The following is a 27,050-nucleotide window of genomic DNA, read 5'->3' as shown; positions in this document are numbered from 1 at the left end:
AGTTGTTCTGTCTGGGTGATCCCCTGCATGCCCCTTCCCTTGCTCCCCACAGCGAATGGCTCAACAGGATGTAGGGTATGGGCCCATATTCAACTAGGCGCAGATGCATTAAGCCTGGAGAAGTGATAAAGTTGCCGGTGATAGCACATCAAATCAGCTCCTAACTGTCAAGTTACAGGCTGGGTTTGAAAAATTCCAGGAGCAGATTGGCTGATGTGTTATCAACTTCCACGTCTGCCAGGTTAATACAGATGTGGCTGGCTTCATCTTTGCAGGGCTGGCGTTTCTAACGCCAGCCCCGCCATCACGCCAGCCCTGCCAGGGGGCGCGCGCAAGACGCTCGAGCGCCCCCTGGGCAACAGAGCCTTCCTCCGGTCTCCGCCGTCGCCCTCGCCGCCCCGAGCGCCCCCCTAACCCTGCCCGTTTCCATGAAGTAGAGACGGACAGGGACATGCAGCGTCCCCGCGAGAGACTGGGACGCGCGTGCGCGTGCGTGTGTGTGTGTGTGTGTGTGTGATGCACGCGCGTCCCAGTTCACTGAAGCCCCAGTGGGGAGGGTCTGGCGAGCCCCGGCCAAGGATGACAGGGGCTCCATCTGTACATCTGCCACTCAATATTCTCAGTGCACCTTAAATTGTGTTTTTCCTGTGTGGTGCTAGAAGCCTTAAGTGTGGTAGCACCGGTTTAAAAATAGAGTGAGCAGTCCAATGGCATAGAGTAGACATAAAATGAAAAGCATAACATGTAAAGATATAACAGTAACAGTATGCTTAATCCTTTGAGTGCCACAGTAATTTGGCAAGAAAGTTGTAAAAATTTCAAAGAAAACGGTTTTATTAACCCTTTCAGTCCCAACGTTGCTGTGAGAGATCTTCAAAATATCTGCTAAAAATGCCCGCGCCGCTATCAGCGACTGTTCTTTTTTTTGAGGTGCAATATTTAATTACATTTCAAAGAATTGACTTGGCCGTATTTGTATTTATTTTATAATAAAAGAACAGTCGTTGTGAGCGCCGCTGGCATTTTTACGGGCTATTTTGAGGATCGCTCACGGCAACGTTGACAATCAAAGGGTTAATGAAAGGTTTATTGTAAAAAAGGGCGGCGTTTGTAAGAGTGTAGCATCATGGTCTGATGTCTACTGCTCCACTCTCACACTTACAGGTCTCGGCTCTGCTGCTACCACAGGTAAACATGGTACTATTAGTGCAGCACTGATAACATAACACAGCACTACATGCAGAAAAGTGACAAACGCAATTACACAGTACAACGTATCTCATATATATATATATATATATATATATATATATATATATATATATATCACCCCATGACGAAGCACGTGACAAAACACTTTGGGCGTGGCCAAGTGGTGACGTGAAATCCTGACGAGCGGTATCCACTTCCCCCCACCACGGCCTGCAAGGACAGCTGATGGAGGGCTATGTGTACTGTAACTGCTGTATGTCACTGCACAGCTTTTTTTATTACATCAATTTATTTGAATTATAGCTCATTGTGCGTTTTCTCTGATTCTCTTGCATGTACTTTGGTAAGCCATGGGAACGGCTTAAGAGAGAACGCTGCACAACATCTGGATAATATTGTGGACTCTATATGGACTAGCATGGCTAGAATCTTTATCTGTATCTCTCTCTCTCTCTCTCTCTGTTATATAATATAAACAAAAGGCTTATTACTGCAATTGACCACTAGAGGCCATTTAAGGGACCACATTACTCCTTTGTATGCTAAAAAGAGGTCATAACAGAAAGTGAAAGCCATTTTTTCAGGTACTCTGATCTGTTTCAAACTTGCTGGATATAGAGAGAGGGAGCTGTGAAGACAATAGGGACTGGGGGTGGGGTGGAGAGTTTGGTACGCAGCGGCCCGGCCTGTAATGGCGGCCGCAGCAGTCAGACAGGTTGCTGGAGGGGAGGAGAGTGCATTGCGCATATCTCCTACCCCTCAGTGTGCTTCCCTGTGACTGGCCGCCCGTCCGCCAATCAATCAGAGCTTGCGGGTCGGCAGCCAATCAGGAGCCGGCCCGCGAACTTTGATTGGCGGGCAGCCCAGTCACAGTGAAGGGAAGGAGAGATACGCAGTGTGCTGTACTCTCCTTCCCTGAGAGAAGCAGCGCGGCAGCTACATGGCAGGGGGACACTGGACTGTCCTCTCCCCGGCAGCAGCGTCAATGGTGAGTGTGCTGCTGCTGGGAAATACTATGGGGGCATTGCTGGCACTGTGGGGGCATACCATATTGCTGGCACTGTGGGGCATACGTGTTGCTGGCACTGTGGGGCATACTTGTTGCTGGCACTGTGGGGCATTGCTGGCACTGTGGGGCATACTTGTTACTGGCACTGTGGGGCATTGCTGGCACTGTGGGGCATTGCTGGCACTGTGGGGCATACTTGTTGCTGGCACTGTGGGGCATTGCTGGCACTGGGGGGCATTGCTGGCACTATGGGGGTATACTTGTTGCTGGCACTGTAGGGGCATTGTTGGCATTGTGGGCGCATACCCAGTACCATGGGTTCATACCTGGCACCGTGGTGGCATTCCAGTTTCTGGAACTGTGCGGGCATACCTGGCACCATTGGAGCATATGTGTATATGGCACTTTTGGGGGCATATGTGTATCTGGCACTATTGGAAGGCTAACGTGATCAGTTGGAATGTCTGTTGCTTCAGTAATAGAGATTTGACAAGGTTCTGTTATTTTATATGCTGTCCGCAGAATGGGCTGAGCTTATATTGTGGTCAAGTGGTTGCACTTTTTTTTTTCTCGTCATTGCCAGTATGACTTGCCCTTGTTAAGCCACACCCCTTTTTAGGCCATGCCCCCTAAAATTTTCACGAGGGGGTACTCATAAATGAAAAGCCTAATCAAGGGGTACGGGAGACAAAAAAGGTTGGGAACCACTGGTATAAACTGTCACAGCTGAAAACACATTGCAGAAGCTGTCATTTTGATGGGCTTTTAACTAATATAATTATAAAAACACTACACACACACACAATTGCGATCATCAATAGTCCTCTCCTCTAAAGTTGAGGCTTATAAATACATAAAGAAACAGAGATCAGATTTCTTAGGTTGCAAAAAGTGCAAATACATTTAGAATGAGACAAAGCAAGATGTAGGAGAGCAGTCTGATTGGCTCATTAGGTTTTGTTTGGTTTGTTTTTAACCATCAACAAAACATCATACTTACAGTGCATAAAATGAAACTTTCAAGCATTAAAATGATTTATTAATGTACCTCACATTATTCTTCTTGAAATGCCTTAAAAATCAAACCCTGTATCACCATACACCCTGCATAATCCAGACATCTCATTTCAAGTAATATATCCTGCTGTAAGATTAATCTGGGCTACAATTCTCAGCCATTTTTTAACAGGCTCGCTGACAGGCAAATATAGGTAAAGGGAGGAATGTAATCTCTGACCTCGCATAGAAATGACTTGCATTAATAGATCAGTTTGAGGATTAGTCTTGAGGAATGGCAAGTTTGCCATCTTGTGGTAGAAAGCAGATACATTTTAAATAGCAAAAAAAACTTTTCTGTATTCGTATTACAATGCAGGTTAAAAAAAATGTAAAAAAATCACGCATTAACAGTGGAGGTAGAGTAAAAGTATTTTTTTTTACTGACGTTTTAGTAACTATACGTTGCAGACTGACTTTTAATTACGTTACGAACATGTCTTTACTGAAATGTAAAATATCTACTGTGCCCCTCCAGGGATCATGATTTCATTAACCGTTACTTATATTAGCTGTTGGTGCTTGCAAACTTCCAATGACAATGATCTCATGTGACCATTCACAGCAATGAGCTGGCAGCTTGATGATGTCACAAAGTTTCCCAGAAGCAGACTAATAGCATGCTCCTGCCAGTACATGGGTTGTTGAATTTAGGTGCCAGGCAATCTAAGTACCGGTTATCATTAAAACTTATCCAGATCTAGGAAGCAAAATTAGACATGATTTAACCACAAAGGTCCTTTAGCTGAATAGCTGCCTAAGGGCCCGATTCAGGGGTCATCTCCGGAGGGCAGAAACTGCAGAATGTGCATGCGTGAGCCCTGAAACGGTTATCAAATACAATCACCGTTTCAGCAGCGGGCGGCAGGGGGAGGCAAACAATCGTTTTGTGGCAGCGGTCTGCACAAGACAGCAGTGTCCTTACCGCTTGGTGGGAGGGCCAGGGTGGCCTTGCCATGTGAAGATTTATGTGAGATGGGCAGGCTCCAGAGGCAGGGATGCAGCACAGTTAAAAATTAAAATAGGGAATGACACCAACTGCCATTCCAAACTGACTGACTGGCAGTTGGTGTCTTTGAATTTTAAACTGTGCCGTAGCACCTCCTCTGGCACTGACACAGCTGTCACCCCAGTATCACAGACCCTTTGGGTATCAGCATCACAGTACAAACCAAGGAAAGAAACTGAAAATGTAAGACCTTAATGGATGGGTCCTGACAGTTGATTTCTATCCGCTGTCGTTTCAGCGAAGGGGCCATGTCTTCTTCTGTCATTTCATGATTCTCTAGGATAACTGTGGAAAAACAAAATACAAATAATATATCAAATGAAACTGAAGTGGAGTTCTTATCCAGGACACCTAATGGGTCAGCTGGCAGGGCAGTTTGGGGTGTCCACTCTGTGATTGCACACACCCTTGTTATTGATGAGACAATGGGTGGAGTGATGGCACGCGATAGAGCATTCTTCTGGCTCAGTGTAAGGCCGTTCCTCTGTTGGCCGTGGGAGATCACTGACTAATGACTAAACAAAGTGTAAAATCCTAGATAGACTAAGCTCTTCATCAAGGAGTCAGCTCAACATCCAAGTGTCAGCTATTTCCCTCTGGTGACCCCGCAGCTGGGCTTCAGCCAGTGAGCGAGCTTAAATGAAGAGCAGATTGCGATGGACACACGCAGCAGTAGTCTGCAAAGCTGGGTTCTCGCATTCTGAGTTCAGTGATAAAGCAGAATAGTGTCGCACAAGAAAGTGCTTCACATAAAAAGGAATAAAAAACTACTGTGGAATAAAATAAAACTTCACATGAACCTAAAGCTGGGTACACTCTAGACCAGGTCCTCGAGATCTACCACGTCCGTGTTTTCCAAACCACCTGTGGATCTGTAGAATGTGTCAGTTAGGAATGGATGCAGCACATGTTTGAAAAACTTAGTTAGTAATGACTACACCTGAGCAGCAGATAGGTGGTCTGGAAAACATGGACTGTTGGTAGATCTCAAAGACTGGTTAGCCAACACTGCGCTAGATGAGGTGTCGCCGGATCCCGCAGATTGGAGCAACATTTTGTATACATTGCCGTATCTGCACTCCTGCGGATTACTAGCGACATCTGCCTACTAAATTTTTTAGTGACGTGTGGCTTTAAATCTACTTTGCTGGCTGATGTTTGTATAGGAATCTATTTGCACATTCCTTAGATATTACTATAAGTACTATGTTAGGGATTTCCCCCCTATGTTTTCATACAGCAGGCATCTCCATTATTAAACGTTGCTTTTCTTTGCAAAAGTGTGTTATTGAAAGTGTTTACTAAAAAGTATTCAATTAAAAAAGAAAATGCTACTAATTCTGTGCTGGCCAAACTGGTCCTCGAAATCCACTAACAAGCCATGTTTTCCAGACCACCTAGCTGGTGTACAGGTGTAGTCATTACTAACTGTAATATTTTCAAACATGTGCTGCATTTATTTCAACCGACACATTCTACAGATTCTGAATTAGCCTAAGGAGTAATGGAATAGCCCTGGGCATTAAAGCTTGAAGCTACCTCCTTTGTCCATGGAAGGTAAATTAATTGAATCTGGCTCATAATTTCCTTTCCCCAATTCTATTACTGTGGCGGTGAACCCACCTACTGGACAGATCGCACATGTATTTTGTATGTGTTCCATAAGGTTCATGGACTGATCTGACCTATAGTCTATTAGTTAAGTGTCTGAAAATAATTTCTTTAACTGTAGTCGTGCTTACTGTAACATGTCACAGCTAATTCTAAATGAAACCAGACACGTGGTGCAATGAAAATGCTTATAGTCAGACAGTAGTAGCTGAAATCCTATTGAAAATCTCCTCCATCAAACCAAGTCATATATAAAAGATAATAAATCATTGTTTTCCGATTTGTATACTAGATGCGGTCTACATGAATGGAGAGCCACGAGATGGGCAGCCTCCTAATATTATCGATAAAATACATGATTTCCTTTTACCTTTGTGAGCAGCCTCTACTGGAATTACTGGGCATAACACATCGCAGCAGGCAAGGTAAAGGCAGGCCAAGTGTTCTATTAACAGGATCAGAATCTTCAGACACCAATTATAATCTCTCTCGCAAACAAAACAGGGGCACACGGTACACTGTAGGGAATGATTATACCGTTTTATAGAACAACCTCTCCTCCCCTATGTGCGATTACCCAGACACAGCTGCACAAGCAGATAATGCGTATTTTTAAAATGGAATTGAAATGGGCTCTTGAAAGAGAGATAAGAGCGGAGCATCACAAATCTTACAGACATCTTAAACGCGGCAATGGGAAGGAAACAAGTCCATTTGCAGGCAGCATTGGGTACAGCGCAGAGGACCGGGAACAGCGGGCTTAATTAACTTGCAAATAAAAAGCACGGCAGCAGTTAATAAAGCTCAATCTATATAACATTTTATTGGCCAGTAAAAATAAACTGGGAGAACAATAACGTGTTATATCTTCATGCTAAACACAAATGCTCACGCAGTCTGTTCTCAATGACTGCTAAACCTAAAGTGCTGTGTATTTCAGAAGACAGAGCTGCTAATTATTTATTTATGAACTGGTTCTTCTATCGCGCAGCAAATTCTGTTGCGCTTTACAAATGGAAACAGTGATAAAACAAACTGGGTAGTTACAGATAGTCAAAATTAATATTTAATATATGAGCACTGTGGTTTCAAAGGCTTATCAAAAGTGAATATATTTAAGATATTAAAGAGATTATTGTGAAACTTATTTATTTACTAGTTAAAAACCTTTCAAACTGACGGCTTAGTCATTTGCCCCTACCTCCAATCTCTGTCCTCACAGCTCCCTGTCCCCATATCCAGCAAGTTTGAAACAGATCATTTTGATTTCACTTTCTGTTAAGGAGTAATTTGGTCCATTTAGTGGCCTCTAGTGGTCACTGGCGGTACTTCACCTCAGAGGTGAGGAGTATTTAGCATTTTTTATATAGAATCTCTCTCAAGCTAGCCTGCTACCTCTGTTTTGTAAGTTCCTTAATTTAGAATGTACCTCTAGTAATATATATTAGACATCAGTGGGGAAATGTTACAGCGTCCTAGAATGCAAGAGGTTTTTATAAGGCATGGTTTTGCCTTGTAAATGATTGCTGCTTTACAAAAACATTTGAGATATCGATCACATTCTGGTCTGTACCTCAATACAGACCTGAGTGTGCCAAAAGCACCAAAGCAGACAGTGACAGCCCAGGCAGGGAAGAGGAACTACGTACATACACACAAACACAGAATACATACACATTTATAAAGAGTTCTAGTCATAAGTCCACTGGAGAGTCGTGATGAGAGCAACTACATTACTATGGGTGGTATAAGCCCTGGTATCCTGTGGGAAATGCTAGGTCTATACATGGGAATGTTAATTTAGAATTTATCTGGCTGAGCTCCTGTAATTTCAGCTACGTTAAAACACAAATGTAAGGGAACAGAGATATAAGAGAACGAGAAATCCCAGAATTTCTAATAAATTATATTTAAGCTACATATATACAGTACCTATAATGAGACGCAGCACAATTAACGAAAATTCCAGAAGCACACCTGTAAGCAGCCATCATCTCATCACCTGTAGTCAGGGCCTCATTGCAAACTATTGTTTACAGGAGCATAAGGTTTGGATGCGGACAGTAACGTACATCTGGTCTGTGCAGTGGCTGATCTGTAGGCCTCACACAATGCATGTAGGTAGAACATACGTAAGTCTGCATGCTTAATAGCTTGCAATAAAACTGATGGCCGAAAACTTAAGGCTGCGCTTAATAAGAAACTTTTTACCCTATAACTCAATAGCATCTACGTCACGTTTAAAGAGCTTGCATGATTATACTAGAACTATGGGGTTCCAATGTTTGTGAGGACACTGTTCCCCTGAGAAACAGCTGGAACACATTAGGTAATACCTACAAGGCAATATATGGCTCTCATTGCATCTGCCTGAATAGCTGCTGCGGCTTCATTATTTTTATTTACAATTTCTTATATAGCGCAGCATATTCTGTTGCTCTTTATAATGGGAAACAATAGTACGTGCGTAGACTGCTGCAGCACCGCCTGCCCAAACAGGGTATCCTATTTGGGGAGGGCGTCAATTTTGTAAAACTTTACAAAAGTGTGTTGGGCCGACCAAGTAGTTCTACATAATTGCAGAGCCGACACACTCCGAGCAGCCGCCCAGGATGCACCCATCGCTCTCTTGGAATGAGCCTTCACAGAAGGTGGAACCGGTAAGTCTGCCGCTCCATAAGCCTGGCAAATGGTAGCACAAATCCAACGTGCAATAGATTGTTTTGAGGCCGGCAAACCCTTTTTCTGGGCATCATAAAGCACAAAAAGACAATCAGTCTTGCGTAGCCTGACCGTTCTACCAACATAGGCCTTAAGCATTTGAACCACATCCAGTAGCCTGGTTCAGATGGAAAGCCGAAACAACTTTCAGCAAGAACTGCTGTTTTGTTCTCAGTTGAAACCCCAGATAAGGACTCCTGCAAGATAAAGCACCTAACTGGCACCTAACTGACACACGTCTAGCCAAAGCCAGAGCCAGAAGCGCCACAGTCTCCCATGTGAGGTACTTCAAATCAGTTCAATCCAAGACGACTGCAGGAACTTTAAGACCACATCAAGGTCCTAGGGAGCAGTAGGTGGCATAAAGGGGGGTTGAATCCTCAAAACCCCCTGGAGAAAGGTCTGTACTTCTGGATTATTAGCCAATTTCCTTTGAAAGAAAATGGTAACAGCCGAAATCTGTACCTTTAAGGAACCTAGCCATAGGCCCAGGTCCAAGCCTGACTGCAAAATCATAGAAAATTATCCAATTTAAAATTTGCAGGTGGAAACAAATACATTTTTGCACCAGGCTACATACTTTCTCCAGATCTTATGGTAATGGGAAGCCGTCATCTGCCTCTCAACCTCCAGGCCGTCAAACGAAGCCGTCCTAAGTCCTGGTAAACGAAGGGCCCCTGAGTGAGCAAGTTGACTATGAGAGGTAGAGGCCACGGGGTCCCTACAACCATGGCCTGAAGATCTGCGTACCACGCCCTTCGAGGCCAGTCCGGGGCCACCAGAATTGCATCCACTCCTTGGCTTCGAATTCTTTTAGCACGCGACTTATCAAGGGAATTGGAGTAAACAGGTAAACCAGGTTGAATGACCAAAACGTCGTTAGTGCATCAACTGCCACTGCCTGAGAGTCCCTGGACCTGGAGCAATACTTGTCCACCTTTTTGTTGATCCTGGACGCCATCAGGTCGATCTGTGGTAATCGCCACCGATCCACAATCTGCACAAACACCTGGGGACTGAGACTCCACTCTCCTGGGTGCAACTCATGACGACTGAGGAAGTCCGCCTCCCAGTTGTCCACACTCAGAATGTATATGGCCATGGCGCAAGCCTCTGCCCAAACCAAGATCTTGGATACCTCCATCATGCAGGACTTGCTCTTTGTCCCCCCCGCCGGTTGATTTACGCAACATGTCCGACTGAACCTGGATTGCCAGGCTCTGCAACAAGGGGGCTGCCTGCAGGAGTGCATAAGGACAGCTCGGAGTTCCAAACAGTTGATGTGAAGTTTGGACTCCCACAGAGACCATTTTCCCCGAACAGGGTGGAGTAATACCCCTTGCCCTGTTTCTGTTCTGGAACAGGTATTATAACCTGGGTATCGTGCAGCTTCTGTACAGCTTGCCTGAGGACCAGCTGATCCCTTGCAGCAGCCGGGAGTCCGGGCTGAAAGAATCTGTGCAGCGGCAACCTGTCAAACTCCAGCTTGTAGACGTGCAAAATAAGACCCCTGACCCATGGACTGAGGCAGGAATCCTCCCACACCTGGTTGAAAAACGACAGCCGTGCCCCCAACGTGAGTAGATCTCGTGGTGGGTGTAGCCCGTCATGCTGAGGGCTTTTGGGGCGCTGTGCCCTACCCTCTTTTTAGCATTAACGACCTAATAAAAGTTATGTATTAAAATTGTTTAATCAATATCAGTAAAGTATGCCCCAAAAAGCCTTGTTCTTCCTTTTTCTGTCACGTTGTGACCCACGTTATTTACTTTGTACATCAACAATATTTGCTCACAGGGCAACTCAACACCCATGTTGCCAAGTAATTGGATCCACCATTGATGTTGGAAAAATAGGATTTTGGGTACCTACCGGTAAATACTTTTCTCGTAGTCCATATGGGATACTGGGTTATACTACGGGGATAGAGATCCTCCGCAGGAGAGACAGGCACATTAAAGCTTTCAGTGTGGGTGCACTGGCTCCTCCCATCTATCTCCCTCCACTAGTCAGTTAATGAAAAACTGTGCCGAAGGAGAGCTATGTGAGGAGGTATGTGAACAATAACGTGGTGAGATTCTCACAGCACACCCAAACCAAAATAATAAACATAAAATAACAAAAAAGGTGAATCATAACAACTTCTGAGTTCACCATAATCCGTGAAGAAGGTCAATATATGACAACAAGGCAAAAAGCCCTAACCGTGTTAGTAACAGTGTCGTTACAGCAGAAAGCCGCACAGAGGCGGGCTCCCAGTATCCCATATGGACTACGAGAAAAGGATTTACCGGTAGGTACCCAAATTCCTATTTTCTCTACCGTCCAATGGGATACTGGGTTATACTATGGGGAGGTCCCAAAGCTACCAGAACGGGCGGGAACATGCAGAGTCTGCTGTAAAACCGCTTGTCCGAACTGGGAATCCTCCCTGGCCAGAGTGTCAAATCTGTAAAACTTGACAAACGTGTTACTCCCTGACCAAGTTGCGGCCCTGCACAGGTGCAGAGCCGAAACCCCTCGGGCAGCCGCCCAAGAAGTCCCAACAGATCTTGTGGAATGGGCCTTCAACGCTGGAGGAAGGGACAACCCAGCCGATGCATAGGACTGTTGTATCGTGCATCCAATCCACCGGGCTATGGTCCTTGTAGATGCAGGAGAGCCCTTCTTTTGCGCATCATACAAAACAAACTATTAGACTTAACATTCTAGCCGTACGTTTAACATACGCCTTGAGGGTATGTACCACATCCAAAGAGATAGGGATATCAGGATGTACCGCACTGGAAGGAACCACAATAGGTTGGTTCAGATGGAATACGGACACAACCTTTGGCAGAAACTGCGGCCTGGTCCTGAGCTCTGCCCTATCCTCGTGGAATACCAGGTAAGGGCTTTTACAAGACAATGCCCCAAGCTCAGACACCCGCCTGGCTGAGGCTAAGGCCAGTAGGACAACAGTCTTCCAAGTAAGATGTTTCAACTCCGATTGTTCCAAAGGAACGAATCAAGAAGACTTAAGGAAGGTGAGGACCACATCCAAGTCCCAAGGCGCGGTGGGTGGTACAAAGGGAGGCTGAATCCTCAGCACCCATTGCAGGAAGGTGTGGACCTCCGGCAACAGCGCCAGTTTCTTCTGAAAAAATACTGACAGAGCCGAGATCCGTACCTTCAAGGACCCCAACCGGAGGCCCAAGTCCAAACCGGCTTGAAGGAATCTTAACAGATTGTTAAGACGAAATACTGCTGGTGGCAAAGCATTTTTCTCACATCAGGCTATGTACTTCTTCCATATCACATGGTAGTGAGAAGCCGTGACTGGTTTCCTGGCACGCGTCATGGTTGTAATCACGGAGGGATGTAGGCCCTTGAGGCCTAATATCTGCCGCTCAACCTCCAGGCCGTTAAACGCAGCCGCGTTAAGTCCTGAAAGACAAAAGGTCCCTGGAGGAGAAGATCTTTTCTTAGAGGAAGACGCCACGGGTCTTCTACCTGCATGGCCTGAATGTCCCCGTACCAGGCCCTTCGAGGCCAGTCTGGAGCCACTAGAATGGCTTCTACTCTCTGGTGTCGAATCCTCTTTAGCACCCGTGCCAGCAACGGGAGCGGTGGGAACAGGTACACCAGCTGAAAATCCCACGTCCAAGTCAGGGCATCTACTGCTGTTGCCCCTGGATCCCTGGTCCGGGCACAGTACCTGTCCAGCTTGTGGTTCAACCGTGAGGCCATAAGGTCGATCTGAGGGAGCCCCTAAAGATCTACCAGGTCCTGGAACACCTGAGGGTGAAGTCCCCACTCCCCGGGGTGGAGATCGTGACGACTGAGGAAATCCGCCTCCCAGTTGCCGACTCCTGGTATAAAGATTGCCGACAGGGCTTTTACATGGCGTTCCGCCCAGGAGAATATCCTGGTGGTTTCCCTCATACAGGGCATGCTCCTTGTCCCTCCTTGGCGGTTGATGTAGGCAACCGTAGTTGCATTGTCCGACTGGACTTGTACCGCCCTGCCCTGCAGCATAGGCTCCGCCTGTAATAGGGCATAGTGAACAGCCCTCAGCTCGAGGTTGTTTATATGCAGCATGGATTCCATCGGAGACCAATGGCCTTGCAGGCGGACTCCCTGTATCACGGCTCCCCAGCCTCTGAGACTGGCATCTGTGGTAATCAGAAGCCAGTCCTGTATCTGGAAGCAGCGACCCGCCAATAGATTTGGCGAATCTAGCCACCACTGCAGGGAGAGTTTGGTCTGCGCAGACAGGCAAATCCTCCTGTGCAGCGTTCGCCAACCCGTCGCTCGCGAGCGACGGGTAGCTCGCCGGGTGTTTTAGAGTAGCTCGGGGACTCCAGTCCCCGCTGCCGCTCGTGTAATGGCGGCGACTGGGCAGGGTGAGTGCTACCGCCTCTAAGCGGCACGGGCGCAGCAGCAGCATGCGCCTCACGGCATCTAGCACAGCAGGAGCACGCGTGGGCGGAGTCCTCCTGCCACGCATTGGCCGTGTGTGTGTGTTTATGCGTTAACACGGCGGCGTACCGGCGACAGACTGCAGAGAGGGACCCTGGAGTGACTGACAGCCCGGGAGCCGGAGCGAAGGGAGAGGTTTCCCCAGCAGCGCACGGACCTGAGTGAGTTCCCGCCCGTCCCCGCGCACTGTTTGTCCACGGGTTGCCGCACTTATCGACGCCACAGGTATAATGGGCATCATGTTTATGGCATATGTTTAATGAGTCATTAAACATATGCCACACAAATAATGCCCATTAAACATATGCCCCACACCTTGATACTCATTAATTAATAATCATCAAGGTGTGTGGGGCATATGCCACACACGATGCCACACACTTGATGCTCATTAATAAGGAGCTTCACGCTGTGGGGCATTTGTATAATGGGCATCATGTGTGGCATATGCCCCAGATACCTTGATGATTATTAATTAATGAGCATCAAGGTGTGGGGCATATGTGTAATGGGCATCATTTGTGTGGCATATGTTTAATGAGCATCACAGTGTGTGGCATATGATTAATGGAGCATCACGGTGTGGCATATGTATAATGGAGCATCACGGTGTGGCATATGTATAATGGAGCATCACGTTGTTGGGCATATGTATAATGGGCATTGTGTGTGTGGCATATGTATAATGGAGCATCACACTGTGGGGCATTTGTATAATGGAGCTTCACATTGTGGCATATGTATAATGGAGCATCACGGTGTGGCATATGTATAATGGAGCAGCACGTTGTTGGGCATATGTATAATGGGCATTGTGTGTGTGGCATATGTATAATGGAGCATCACACTGTGGGGCATTTGTATAATGGAGCTTCACATTGTGGCATATGTATAATGGAGCATCACGGTGTGGCATATGTATAATGGAGCATCACGGTGTGGCATATGTATAATGGAGCATCACGGTGTGGCATATGTATAATGGAGCATCACGGTGTGGCATATGTATAATGGAGCATCACGTTGTTGGGCATATGTATAATGGGCATTGTGTGTGTGGCATATGTATAATGGAGCATCACACTGTGGGGCATTTGTATAATGGAGTTCACATTGTGGTATATGATTAATGGAGCATCACGGTGTGGCATATGTATAATGGAGCATCACGGTGTGGCATATGTATAATGGAGCATCACGGTGTGGCATATGTATAATGGAGCATCACGGTGTGGCATATGTATAATTGGAGCATCACGGTGTGTGGCATATGTATAATGGAGCATCACGGTGTGTGGCATATGTATAATGGAGCATCACGGTGTGTGCCATATGTATAATGGAGCATCACAGTGTGTGCCATATGTATAATGGAGCATCACGGTGTGTGGCATATGTATAATGGAGCATCACGGTGTGTGCCATATGTATAATGGAGCATCACGGTGTGTGCCATATGTATAATGGTGCATCACGGTGTGTGGCATATGTATAATGGTGCATCACGGTGTGGGGCATTTGTATAATGGAGCATCACGGTGTGTGCCATATGTATAATGGAGCATCACGGTGTGTGGCATATGTATAATGGAGCATCACGGTGTGTGCCATATGTATAATGGAGCATCACGGTGTGTGCCATATGTATAATGGTGCATCACGGTGTGTGGCATATGTATAATGGTGCATCACGGTGTGGGACATTTGTATAATGGAGCATCACGGTGCGGGGCATATTTATAATGGGTATCACGGACTGCACTATTGGGGTCATGTGTATCTGGCACTGCACTATTGAGGGCATATGTGTATCACACCCCCATTTTCCATGGCCGCACCCCATGTGGCTACAGCTCTTAGAGAGCTGACCATGCCCCCATAGCGGAAAAAATGGGGGATGTAGTCTTGCAGGAGTTCCACGGTAGTAGCTGAACCCTCTAATTTTTGGCACGCGCAGATATCTCTTCTCCTCTACCTACATATGTTTGTGACATATTGGACATTGCAGTGTGTGCCATATTATGTCTGGGGCATTGCAGTGTGTTTTTTTTTATATTATGCAGATTTTTTAACATTTTTTACTTTAGTAGCTCTTCGGGCGGTTTATTTTGTCGCGAGTAGCTCCCGACCCAAAAAAGGTTGGAGACCACTGCTCCTGTGCATTTGCCGGGGGGATCCTGACCATTTCGTGAGGATATCCAGCTGAAAAGTCCTGGAGTGGAACCTGGCATACTGGATGGCTTTGAATGAAGCAACCATCTTGCCCAAGAGCCTCAGGCAGAGGTGCACCGAGACCCAAGGGTTTGATAGGACCAATTCCTGTAAAGCTGAAGCCTTTTCGGCCGGCAGGAACACCTTCTGCTCCATCGTGCCAGAGTCATACCCAGGAACACCATTCTCCGGCTCAGGAGCAACGAGGATTTTGGTATGTTTAAAATCCACCTGTGGTCTCTCAACACCTGCAAAGTCAGATTGAACGCACTTCTCAGCAGATCGTCCAGGTAGGGTATGACATTCACCAGCTGGAGCCTGAGAAGGACCATCATTTCTGCCATGAGCTTGGTAAAGACGCGCGGGGCAGTTGACAGCCCGAAGGGTAGCGCCTGAAACTGGTAATGGCTGTTTCCCACCGCAAATCTTAGAAAGACTTGGTGGGGAGGCCAAATTGGGACGTGTAAATAGGCGTCCTTGACGTCTACAGAGGCCAGAAATTCCCCTTTTTTCCAGGAAGGCAATCACCGACCTGAGCAACCCTATTTTGAATTTGAACACCTGCAGAAAGGGGTTCAGCGACTTCAGATTCAAAATGGGCCTTACTGAACCGTCCGGTTTGGGGACAAGGAACAGGTTTGAATAGTAACCCTGGCCTTGCTCCTGTATTGGTACAGGTAGGATTACTTTGAACAGGAGGAGCTTGTGAATTGCTCCCTGAAGGAGCAACTGATCCTCCACTGAGGCTGGGAGGGCCGACTTGAAGTAGCGTCGAGGAGGGGGCCTGGCAAACTCCAGCCTGTAACCTAGCGAAATAAGACTTCTGGCCCAGGAATCTAGGCACGAGGCGTCCCACACCTTGCTGAAGTGTAACAGCCAGGCCCCCACCTCAGGACCTCTCGTGGTGGGTGCACCCCGTCATGCTGCCGGCTTGGAAGCGGCAGGGGCGGTGGAACGGTCCTGATGACCTGAGGGGTTTGGCTTTCTGAACTTCCCTCTAGTGCCTCTGCTAGCATTAGAGGCGCCTCTGGCCTTAGGGCGGAACTTGGACCCACGAAAGGACTGCTGGGAGGGACCAGTGAAAGGGCGTTTTGCCGGAGTGGGTGCTGATGGGAGGAACGTGGATTTCCCTGCAGTAGCCTTAGAAATCCAGTCGTCCAGCTCACTAACAAAGAGCCTCTCCCCTGTGAAAGGTATGCCTTCCACACTCTTTTTGGAATCCACATCAGCCACCCACTGGCGCAACCACAAGGCCCGCCTAGCTGACACGGCCATTGCAGAATTCCGCGCATTAATAGCGCCCAATTCCTTCTGTGCCTCACAAAGCACCCGTGCCGTGTCCTGAATGTGACGCAGGTTTTCACCTATCTGAGCCACGGTCATGTCCCCCAACAAACCCTCTTGGATCTGCGTGGACCAAGTATAAATGGCCTTAGCCATCCAGCAACTGGCCAATACCGGGCGTTGTGAAGCCCCACTGGTCATGAACATAGACTTAAGAGTTGCTTCAAGTCTCCTATCTGCACCATCCTTGAGGGTAGACACCCCAGGAACTGGTAACAGCACCTTCTTTGAAAGGCGGGAAACAGAGGAATCCACCGCTGGCGGTTCCTTCCACTTCTTCTTACCAACAGGATCAAAGGGATACGCATTTGTGAACCTCTTTGAAACCTGGAACCTCTTTTCAGGGTTCTGCCAAGCACCTTTAAAAGCACTTTCTAATTCAGCCTGTTCTGGGAAATACACCAGCTGTTTTCTCTGGGTCATGAAAAAGGAATCTCACTCAGAGGGTTCCTCCATAGGAAGCTATAACACTTCCCTAATGGCCTTAATTAAAGCCTCAGAACCATGAACTTAAGACTGCTCCTGAACAGTATCCTGTTCATTTGCCCCATCTCCCACTTCAAGGATGTCATCATCATCATCAGAGTCAGGGGCCATTGCAGTAGCAGGCCGCTTTGGAGGCTGAGCAGGGGGAGGGGTGAGAATATCGACCCTGGCAGACAACATGGCTAATTCCCTTTGCACCCTCTGCGCGTCTGCTGTGTATTTGCAGAGAGCTGGGAAGCAACAGCGTTTTTATGCTGCTGGCCCAGGCAGGCTCTTGACTATCAGCCTGTGACCCATCCACAAGTTGTGGGGGCACCCCACTGACCTGAGTTGTTACACCACTGGGCTCTGGCAGCATACACGGCTCACAGGTAACCTGTGACTGTGAAGCTGGAATAAACTTTGTGCTGCACACCATGCATGTTAACTTTTTCACCATGATGAAGCAACAGGACACCCCCAGCAGCGCACACACGCACACACAACACCCACACCTGATGTAGTATAACTCTACACAGTATAAGTGTAATACACCTCTGTATTAGAGACTATGGTGTGTGTACAAGTGGTTAACTAGCCAGTGGGGTAGACTCAGAGCAATATGAGGAGACCAGTACACCCTAAACCTTAACTCACGGATTTGAGTGAGCTGGTAACGCACAAAACACACAGTGATAGGTCATACACAGTGTAAATAACACAGCTAAGTAACGCTGCAGCGCTGTTATAACTTGCTGTCTCTGCCGCTGCTGCAAAGGATCAAATCCACCACGCCGCTGAGGAGCTGTAATGGCGACCTCTGGATGCGTGAAGAAGCAGGAAGCAGAGACAGGGCGCGCCCAGCAGAGCCTGGTCCCGCCCCCTTTACACGGAGCTGGCACTTCCAGTATATTTAAACTGGCATAAGAAGCGCTTTTCACATAAAAATGCTTAAAAAACGCACTGGGCATCCCTGGTGGTCCAGCGACATCACCCTATGCCAGTGTGATGAGGGGGGGTCGCGCGGTCCCTGCAAGAGGGCCGCCACTACTGCCGCCGCCATCTTGCCGTACGGAACGGTTCGGGGTGTCCCCTTGTGGGACCCCCAACCTGTACTCACCACAGACGTCTTCGAACCAGTCAGGGGGTGTGCGGCAGCTGGGGGGCCTGCTCGCTACAGCGCAATGCTGTGCGGTGACAAGCCCCACTCAGGACAGATTATCCTGCAGCAGGGTCAGCTCTGCACCTTAAGAGGTCGGGACTGACCCTACCCCTGACACCCTCGAAGTAGGACAGCTGCCTGGTCAAAGCAGCGCCCCAAAATAATAAACTAAATAAAATTTTAAGAAAAGTCTGGAGCATCCAGAAAGCACTGCCTCTCCTGAGGCACATTTTTCTAAACTGACTATTGGAGGGAGATAGAGGGGAGGAGCCAGTGCACCCACACTGAAAGCTTTAATGTGCCTGTCTCTCCTGCGGAGGATCTCTATCCCCGTAGTATAACTCAGTATCCCATTGGACGGTAGAGAAACATCTTTGTAATTAAATCTGAGTATAATCTAGACGACTCATATGTCCATATTTATTTATTTGTACAAGTAGGGACCTGGCAGGACTTCTTCTCTTCAATGTCTTGACATAAATCCGGGCAATGCATGTAACTTGCTATAATCTATACAGAATACACACATTTAACCGCAATGGCTTGCTGCATGTGTTCAGGTATTTTGGATGTTGTGCACACATTACTCACCTGGATGATGATCGGGGTGGAGATCTTCCACCGCTATCTGTACAACTTCCGCCAGCTCCTGTCCTGACATCATAGACATCCGTGTATTCAAGAACAAGTCACTGTCCTGGGTGGTCCTACATCGGAGACACAGAAAGAATACAGATCAAACATATTAGTTTTATTTTTGTATTTATTTCCTAAAGTACACTATATACAGTAATGGAGAATCCCTTCAAAAGCAAATCCCTCATTACATAAGGGTAAAATAAATGAAAAAAAAAAAATCGATTCATTCCTATTTTAACAGTTATGGTATAGTATAGCGGATCAACGCTGTCTAAATCAACCACGTTCGACAAAGCATGGTCAACCACAACATGGACGATCTAGACATCATAAATCAATCATCACAATATGCCTTTAACAACCCCCCTCTCACAAATCTACCTTTTTACACCGGTTAACCATCATCCGTGAAATCAAATATTTTTACTTTTTTGACTCCACATTGTTTACTATAAACCAGGGGCGGTTAAAACGGTCCTCGGGAGCTACCAATGGTCCATGCTCTCCTGACCAACTAGTTGGTGCACAGATGTAGTCATTGCTAACTGTCACATTTTCGAACAGAAGTCCTAACCGAAACCTTCTACAGACCCACAGGCGATCAGGAAAATATGAAGTGCTGGAGGAGCTCGAGGAACAGTTTGGCCACCCCTGCTATAGGCTGCAATCTCTTCAGGAAAGACCAATTTTCTCTTGTTGTAATCAAACAAACTCCTTATGCGCCGGCACCCAGATCCTGTCACATAAGCTATACAAAAGGAATCCCGTGTGTGTGTGTGTGTGTGTGTGTGTGTGTGTGTGTGTGTGTGTGTGTGTGTGTGAAACTGGTGCTACAGTCACATCTGAGCATTTGACTGAGTGATGAATTTTCAGACACAGATTTGGACAGGCACGCTGTACTAATTCATGCATGTACCAAATGACACAGCAGCCGGGATGACAGCAGGGACAGACAGTCCTGAAAATGAGCAGATGAGCCAGAAAGGCAGCAGAACCTCTGCGCTGATTTCTGCTCACCAGTAATTATTCAGTGAGAACGAGAAACCGCGTCCAGAAACTTTAGTCAACATTTACAGCACAAAACAAGTGAAAAATAAGCCACTTAAATCTGTGGGATTAAATGCTAGGAAATGGGCAGTCCTGATGCAGATAGCGTGATCTCCGGTGACTTGAGTGCCGTGTCAGAAAGAAGATTAACATGTTTACCAATAATAGCTGCAATCGACTTAAGAGCTGGCAGAAATAGCGCCGCAGTTACATTGTGGCTCGTAAGACGCTGCTGGCAGTAGGGACGAGGCTGGCATACAGCGATAAGGCAGGAACAGCCAGACCTGGCTCTGGTGCTTCACTCCTGTACAGAGATTTCGCCGTTCTGGTAGGTTGCACAAAATGACTCTACTGCTGAGCAGCTGTCTCACAAACAGGCTGAAGAGCCAAAGCACAAGCCAAGACCTCAGATGACTGCGATGTTTCTATCACAACCATTGCTTTGTTTCTTCAAGAAAATGCACCAATTAGAAATTTGATTATACTACAGTACAATCTGTCTTTCCACAGACCCGAAGATGAAGATTTACTTTGAAAAATAAAACATAGCTTGCCCCTCCTACAGTCCTGACACACGAAGACAAGGAGGAACAAAATTGTCTTGGATAAAGAAGACACATGTTGTAAGGTGGGCGGCATTGGGTGACTGCAGCAGAAGTCTATCCAATGATCAGATCACACACCTGTCCGGGCCAGATGTGTGTGCAAATACAATGGATGGGATTTATCTTCTGCAATTCTTTATGGTTATAGTAAACTGTGCAATCTGGTGCAGTAGAAGTGGTAAAAATACCGATAGTGACCAGACGTTAGAGTCACTTTGGCAATTTATGTCATTTTACAAAATACTACGGCTATAGCACCTTAATACCCTGCAGCAGTCACAAAGGTCCCCATCTGTCCCTTAAAATAATTTTCTTTAAAGCCGACGGAATTAAATTTTATATCCAAATAAAGGTCAGCCGTCAGAACAAATTAAACCGCGTGACGCAAAGTGAGAATGTAATGTTGCTGCTAAAGCTGGGTAGACCCCTTCCGATGGTGCATCCCAATGTTGTAGTGATGTGTGGTTACTATACACTGTACTGCTGTCCACACTGAGCAATGGTGTGATATATTGTTACATGCTGCGTGTAACTACACTGCGTCAAGCGTGGAATCGTCCCATTGGATGTGCAGCACATTCAATGAACAATAAATGGGGGGGGGTGCACTCTACACAATGTGGATGATCTATCATACCGATATGCATCAGAACAATAGTGTTTCTAAACAATGGTTAAGGAAATATGTCAAGATCACTGACACCGTATGGCAACTTGTGAGCCAGATCAATTGTGCAATCGTTGGTGGTCAGACAATGGATAGCATTTACTGAAGTTCCCCATAATGATGCTATAAAATGTGATAGGAAAATTGTCGGCAAGGTACTACTTTTGGAGGCTGTGAGGAACAATATCTGGCCAATGTCACATGTAGTCATTGGTAATTGATTAACAGAATTATTGCAGCGACTATAATGACATTAAAAGTAGATATACAGATTCCTTTTTTGTTTTATGGATGTTTCCGCTTTCTAAACCTGTCATATCTTCCCATTAGTGCTGGGAACGTAGTTCTGTGATGCTCAAGGAAGGCTGTTTGTATGCAGACCGTAGGGTATGCGGAGACCTTAAAAATAGGTTCGAAAAAGTTTGAAGGTGTTAAAGGGTTGATTTAATTTAAACTTGGGCTAAACTCTAAACAGTATTTTATCTGTTAACTTTACATGTAAACAATAAAAAAACCTTCTTCCGCTGAAGTGTAAAGTATCCTAAATAATCATCCTAAATAATTGCCCAGCTCCAGAAATGGGTTTCTATGTCCCCTCCCACGGCACCCCATGAAATACAACATAACCAGCTGATCACATGTTTAATAGGTGATTATGTCAAAAAAAGGTGCAAGTGAGGGGTTCAAGTAACAAAGCCTGAAAGATAACAGGGTCTGTAGATGCTGCCACGGTAATAATTGCCCATTCCCCTAACTTATTGAAATGTAACCCTCTAGAGTTGTGGACGGCCAATGGCCTCTCAGGAAACCCTAGGAAAAGCCTTCTGTGTAATGCAGAGAAGAGGGTAGAATGGAAATTCAGGTTACTCAGACCCTGTGGGGCAATTCAATGGAGGGTGATATGAACAACACTGGGAGAGATATCCTGGAGATTTTCAATAGACCACACTGTTATGTCAGATAATGCTGGTTCTTGCTCCTTAAATCAACTGTTTAGTAGTGAGAACCGGCATTCTCGGAGTTAAGTGCCTGCCGTGAGGCTGTGTGCGCCACACTAAACGCATTAGGCAGCTAATTTCTGATTCTGTACCAACTAAATAGCTTGGATTGCACCAATTGAATAGCTCAAATACCTCCTTCCCGGGATGAAATTAAACAGATAATGGGCCTACATACAGGGTAATTTCAGGGCATTTTCTAAACAATCTCACTAGATGGCTTTGAATATGCCCCTACATCGATCCGTGTGTAGGGGCCATAGCGATGCGCAACCCCGTGCGTCGCTATCACCTGCCGATTAATATCCAAAATTTGACAGAAATCCAAGTAAGAAATAACCTAAAAAATCACCAGTTAATGTTAAGGTGCCTATATACGTACGTTGCGATAGGAGTGTGCTATGCATTTTGTACTTTATTGGTGCTGTGGGATTTTGTATGCGATGCCATGCTTTGTGTAATTTGTATTGTGCGTTGAGATTTTAGCCTTTTTTTGTTATTTTTAAGTATATAGTCAGCTAATGGTCACTAGGTACATCGCATCGCACTGTACTACAAAGTGATGCAATGTAGCCTAAAAACTACTGCCTTCACATACTTTTTGTGCTATACAATATCGCAGTCGCGGGTACGCGCATCGCATCCCCAAAGAAACACGGTGCTATTATAAGCACATGCGATGCATTTTGAACTTAAAAGTTCAAAACGCATGCGATAATCGCAGCGTGTATGGGCACCTTTACAAGATGGTACTACCCTGTATAATAAATAATAATATTATTACTATTATTAAAAATAATGAACAAGCTAGAGAACTCAGAGGCAGCAATCTCAAACACCCTCATAATTAACATTGTGCATGATATAAAATGAGCGATGCTAATTTTGTTTTACATTTTCTTTCCAGTCACCAGAAACATATATTTTTGGAAAGCCGAGATAAAAATAATCCAAAGAAAACTATCACCGGGTTAATGAATGCACATGTGGCAAGGACACAGTGACACTGAGATGGGGATTGGCAGTCATCACAGCCCTGAATGATGTCATACAACGATTTAGTACAGAGAAATTCTAAGAGAAATAGAGAATGGACTCTCAGGAGAGAGAATTAAAAACAATTAAAGTTCTGGAATTTTACCTATTTACTGCTGTTAGAAAATGACAAGCAAATGCTCGAATGCAGGAGAATTTTTCTACTTCCAGTCCATCTGCTTCATTTGAATGCCTATAACAGGGCATAAAGTGGAAAAGGTGCTGCTGTAGCACCACCTTGTGAGGCAAAATGGGTACTGCAGGAATTACGATTTTGAATTCAGTAATCCATCAACTGAGTGGAACATCATGTCAGACAGTAGATATGGGGCCTATGTATTATGCCTTGGAGAAAAGCAAAGTGGCTGGAGATAAACCAACCAGTTCCTGTCATATTGCAAACTCAGCCTGTGAGATGACAGTTAGGAGCAGATTGGTTGATACTTCACATGTTGGTTATTTCTCCCAAAACCTTAGTTTGGACTCTGCAGTCGCTATATGATGGTGCCCAAAGGAGCAATTCAATTGTTGCTTTGTTTTCAATGCTTAGATTGCAGACAATTGAAACTTCTTGCTTTACAGCCTAAAATAAACTAACATACAGTACAAGCTGCATTGACATGGACCCGAGGTTCTGACCTGAAGAAATGGAAGATAGAAATAAAAATAGCTGTAGCTGCTCTATTGTCAAGTGTGTTATTTAGTTTAAGAATAAAACTGAACGCAGCATGCAGCTCATCTGCAACTACTGTTTTGTGTTTGTCTGTCCATGACTGTAGAATAGGTGCTAGGCTCCATTCCAATACTGAGTGGGGTGAATTCAATTGTTTTTTCCCCGCAGTCGCCACTAGCTGGCACCTAACTGTGCAATTCAATTGTTGCTCCATTTTGTGTACAATGAGCCATGGGGAAACACATTTCAACTTGCAGCAATCTCCCACCCCCCTGGGCAGGCAAAAAGCAATTTTCGGCTCGTACAAAGCATTTTGGTCTGGTGTAGCCATTTCATTCTGGTAAACTAGCCTCCCTGGGCATGATCAGTGCAATAAAACACACACACTCCACCTTGTCACTTTTGACAGGAGATTGGGCAACTTATTAAGTTGTTGCTGTACTGTGGTTTGCGCACACATTACAGTCTCTTCGCCAGCATAGCTTACAATAAATATTCCCTATGATATTCAAAAAAAGGCCACACGGAGTGGGTTAATTTTTTTTTTATTTTTTTTTGGGGGGGGGAATCATCCATTGTTTTGTAACCAGCCATTGGAGCAATTCAATTGTCTAACCCACACCACCCAAAAAAAAGAAGCAAATGTGCAACTAACATTGTGGCTTTTCATTGGTCCTCTCTCTAATACACATGACTTCTGAAGCCATAACAGGTGGTAACTGAAAAAGTAGTGGTGCCATTAATAGACACACCATCGGTCCGATGTGGCCTCACCCAAAGGAAAACATTAAAATAGGAATTTAATACCTACCGGTAATTCCTTTTCACGTAGTCCTTATGGGATACTGGGAATGGTCTTAAGACATTGGGGATGTCCCAAAGCTTCCAGAAAGGGAGGGTACGTGCGGAGACTGCTGCAGTACTGCCTGCCCAAACTGGGTATCCTCTTTGGCCAAGGCATCAAACTTGTAAAATTTTACAAAGGTGTGTTGCCCCGACCATGTAGCAGCTCTACAGAGTTGCAGAGCTGACACACCCCGAGCAGCCGCCCAGGATGCGCCCACCGATCTGGTGGAGTGAGCCTTTAAAACAGGGGGTGTCGGCATGCCTGCCGTCACATAGGCTTGTTGGATTGTAGTCCTAATCCATCTAGCAATGGACTGCTTAGATGCAGGGTGTCCCTTCTTTTGTGCGTCATACAGGATAAATAGACAATCTGTCTTCCTGATTCTTGAAGTCCTCTGGACATACACACGCAAGACACGCACCACATCCAGAGATACCGGAATATCCGGTGAACTAGACGCAGACGGGACTACAATAGGCTGATTAAGGTGAAAGGAAGAGATCACCTTAGGGAGAAATCGCGGGTTTGTTCTCAACTCCGCTCTGTCTGAGTGAAAAATTAGATAGGGACTCTTACAGGAAAGGGCTCCCAATTCAGACACTCTCCTAGCCGAGGCTAGGGCCAAAAGGACCACCGCCTTCCAGGTGATATACCTCAATTCTATCGACTCCAACGGTTCAAACCAGGAGGATTGAAGGAAGTTTAGAACGACGTCCAAACTCCAAGGAGGTGTAGGAGGTACAAAGGGAGGCTGGATGTGAAGCACTCCCTGAAGGAAAGTTTGTACTTCCGGGATGACAGCCAATTTTCTTTGGAAGAATATGGACAGGGCCGAAATCTGTACTTTTAGTGAGCCCAGACGGAGACCCAAATCCAATCCCGCTTGTAAGAAGCACAATAACCTGTTCAGGTTAAACTTCGCTGGGGGGACCTTCTGCTCCTCACACCAACCCACGTACTTTCTCCAGATCTTGTAGTAGTGGGTGTTTGTTACCGGCTTTCTGGCCTGAATCATCGTGGTGATAACTGATGAGTGCAGACCCTTCTGAGCTAAGATTTTCCGCTCAGCCTCCATGCCGACAAACGTAGCCGCCCTAAATCTTGGAAGACGCAAGGGCCCTGTGTGAGTAGATCTCTCCTTAGAGGCAGGGGCCAAGGATCCTCGATCAGCAGGTTCTGTAGATCCGCGAACCAAGCCCTTCTTGGCCAGTCCGGAGCCACCAGAATGGCTTCCACTCCCTGACTTCGAACCCTTTTTAGTACTCTGGTCAGCAGTGGTATGGGTGGAAACAGGTACACCAAGGGAAACACCCATGGAATTGTCAGGGCATCTATCGCCACTGCGCAGGGATCCCTGGTCCTTGTGCAGTACTTGGGGACCTTGTGGTTTAACCGGGATGCCATCAGATCTATCGATGGCTGGCCCCAACGGTCCACAATTGCTGCAAAAACCTGTGAATTCAGGCTCCATTCCCCGGGATGGAGGGCGTGACGGCTCAGAAAGTCCGCCTCCCAATTGTCCACACCCGGGATAAAGATGGCCGACAGAGCCACCACGTACCTTTCCGCCCAAGCCAGGATCTTGGAAGCTTCCTTCATGCAAGTCCTGCTTTTCGTGCCTCCCTGGCGATTGATGTAGGCCACAGTTGTGGCGTTGTCGGACTGTATCTGGAGCGCCCGACCTTGGAGAAGATCCTGGGCCTGTAACACTGCATAGTATACAGCTCTCAGCTTCAGGATATTGATGTGGAGTCTGGCTTCCCACCGAGTCCACTGACCTTGAAAGGTTCTGTCCATGGTCACGGCACCCCATCCCAGCAGACTCGCATCTTTCGTGAGTCGCACCCAGTCCTGGATGCCAAAACTCCGACCTGCAAGCAGGTTGGACTCCTGAGTCCACCATAGAAGGGACTGCCGGGACTGATGCGACAGAGAAATCCTCTTGTACATCAGGAGATGGGAGCCCGACCATTTTGACAACAGATCCAGTTGGAACACCCTGGTGTGAAAGCGTCCGAACTGAATGGCCTCGAAGGTGGCCACCATCCTGCCCAATAACTGGATGCATTGGTGAACCGACACCTGAGGTTTTGCCAAAATCACCGTCACCAGGGATTGTATGGCTTCCATCTTCTCCCGGGGGAGGAAAATCTTTTTCACCTCTGTGTCCAGGAACATTCCCAGAAAGAGGATACGCCGCGACGGCGTCAGAGAGGACTTGGGGATATTTAGGAACCACCCATGCTCGGATAAAACCTGTCTGGTTCTTGTTATATCCTGT

At 46.4% G+C, this 27,050-nt stretch overlaps 1 protein-coding gene across 1 annotated transcript in view; it reads right to left on the bottom strand.

Annotated features, from left to right (window-relative positions):
- Positions 1-27,050, bottom strand: part of BANP (BTG3 associated nuclear protein) — a 441,607-nt gene that overhangs the window by 381,668 nt on the left and 32,889 nt on the right. Inside the window, exons 2-3 of the mRNA XM_083165122.1 lie at positions 18,850-18,965; positions 4,477-4,571 (exon numbers count right to left, since the gene is read on the bottom strand). Of these exons, the coding sequence (XP_083021248.1) occupies positions 4,477-4,571; positions 18,850-18,928 (174 nt within the window). The 5' untranslated portion in view covers positions 18,929-18,965. The remainder of the gene's footprint in view (positions 1-4,476; positions 4,572-18,849; positions 18,966-27,050) is intronic.

This window comes from Crinia signifera, chromosome 11, assembly GCF_055691185.1.
Source record: "Crinia signifera chromosome 11, ASM5569118v1, whole genome shotgun sequence".
NCBI lineage: Eukaryota > Metazoa > Chordata > Amphibia > Anura > Myobatrachidae > Crinia > Crinia signifera.
The sequence above is the reverse complement of the archived record's forward strand: the minus strand, read 5'-3'. Positions and strand labels throughout refer to the sequence as shown.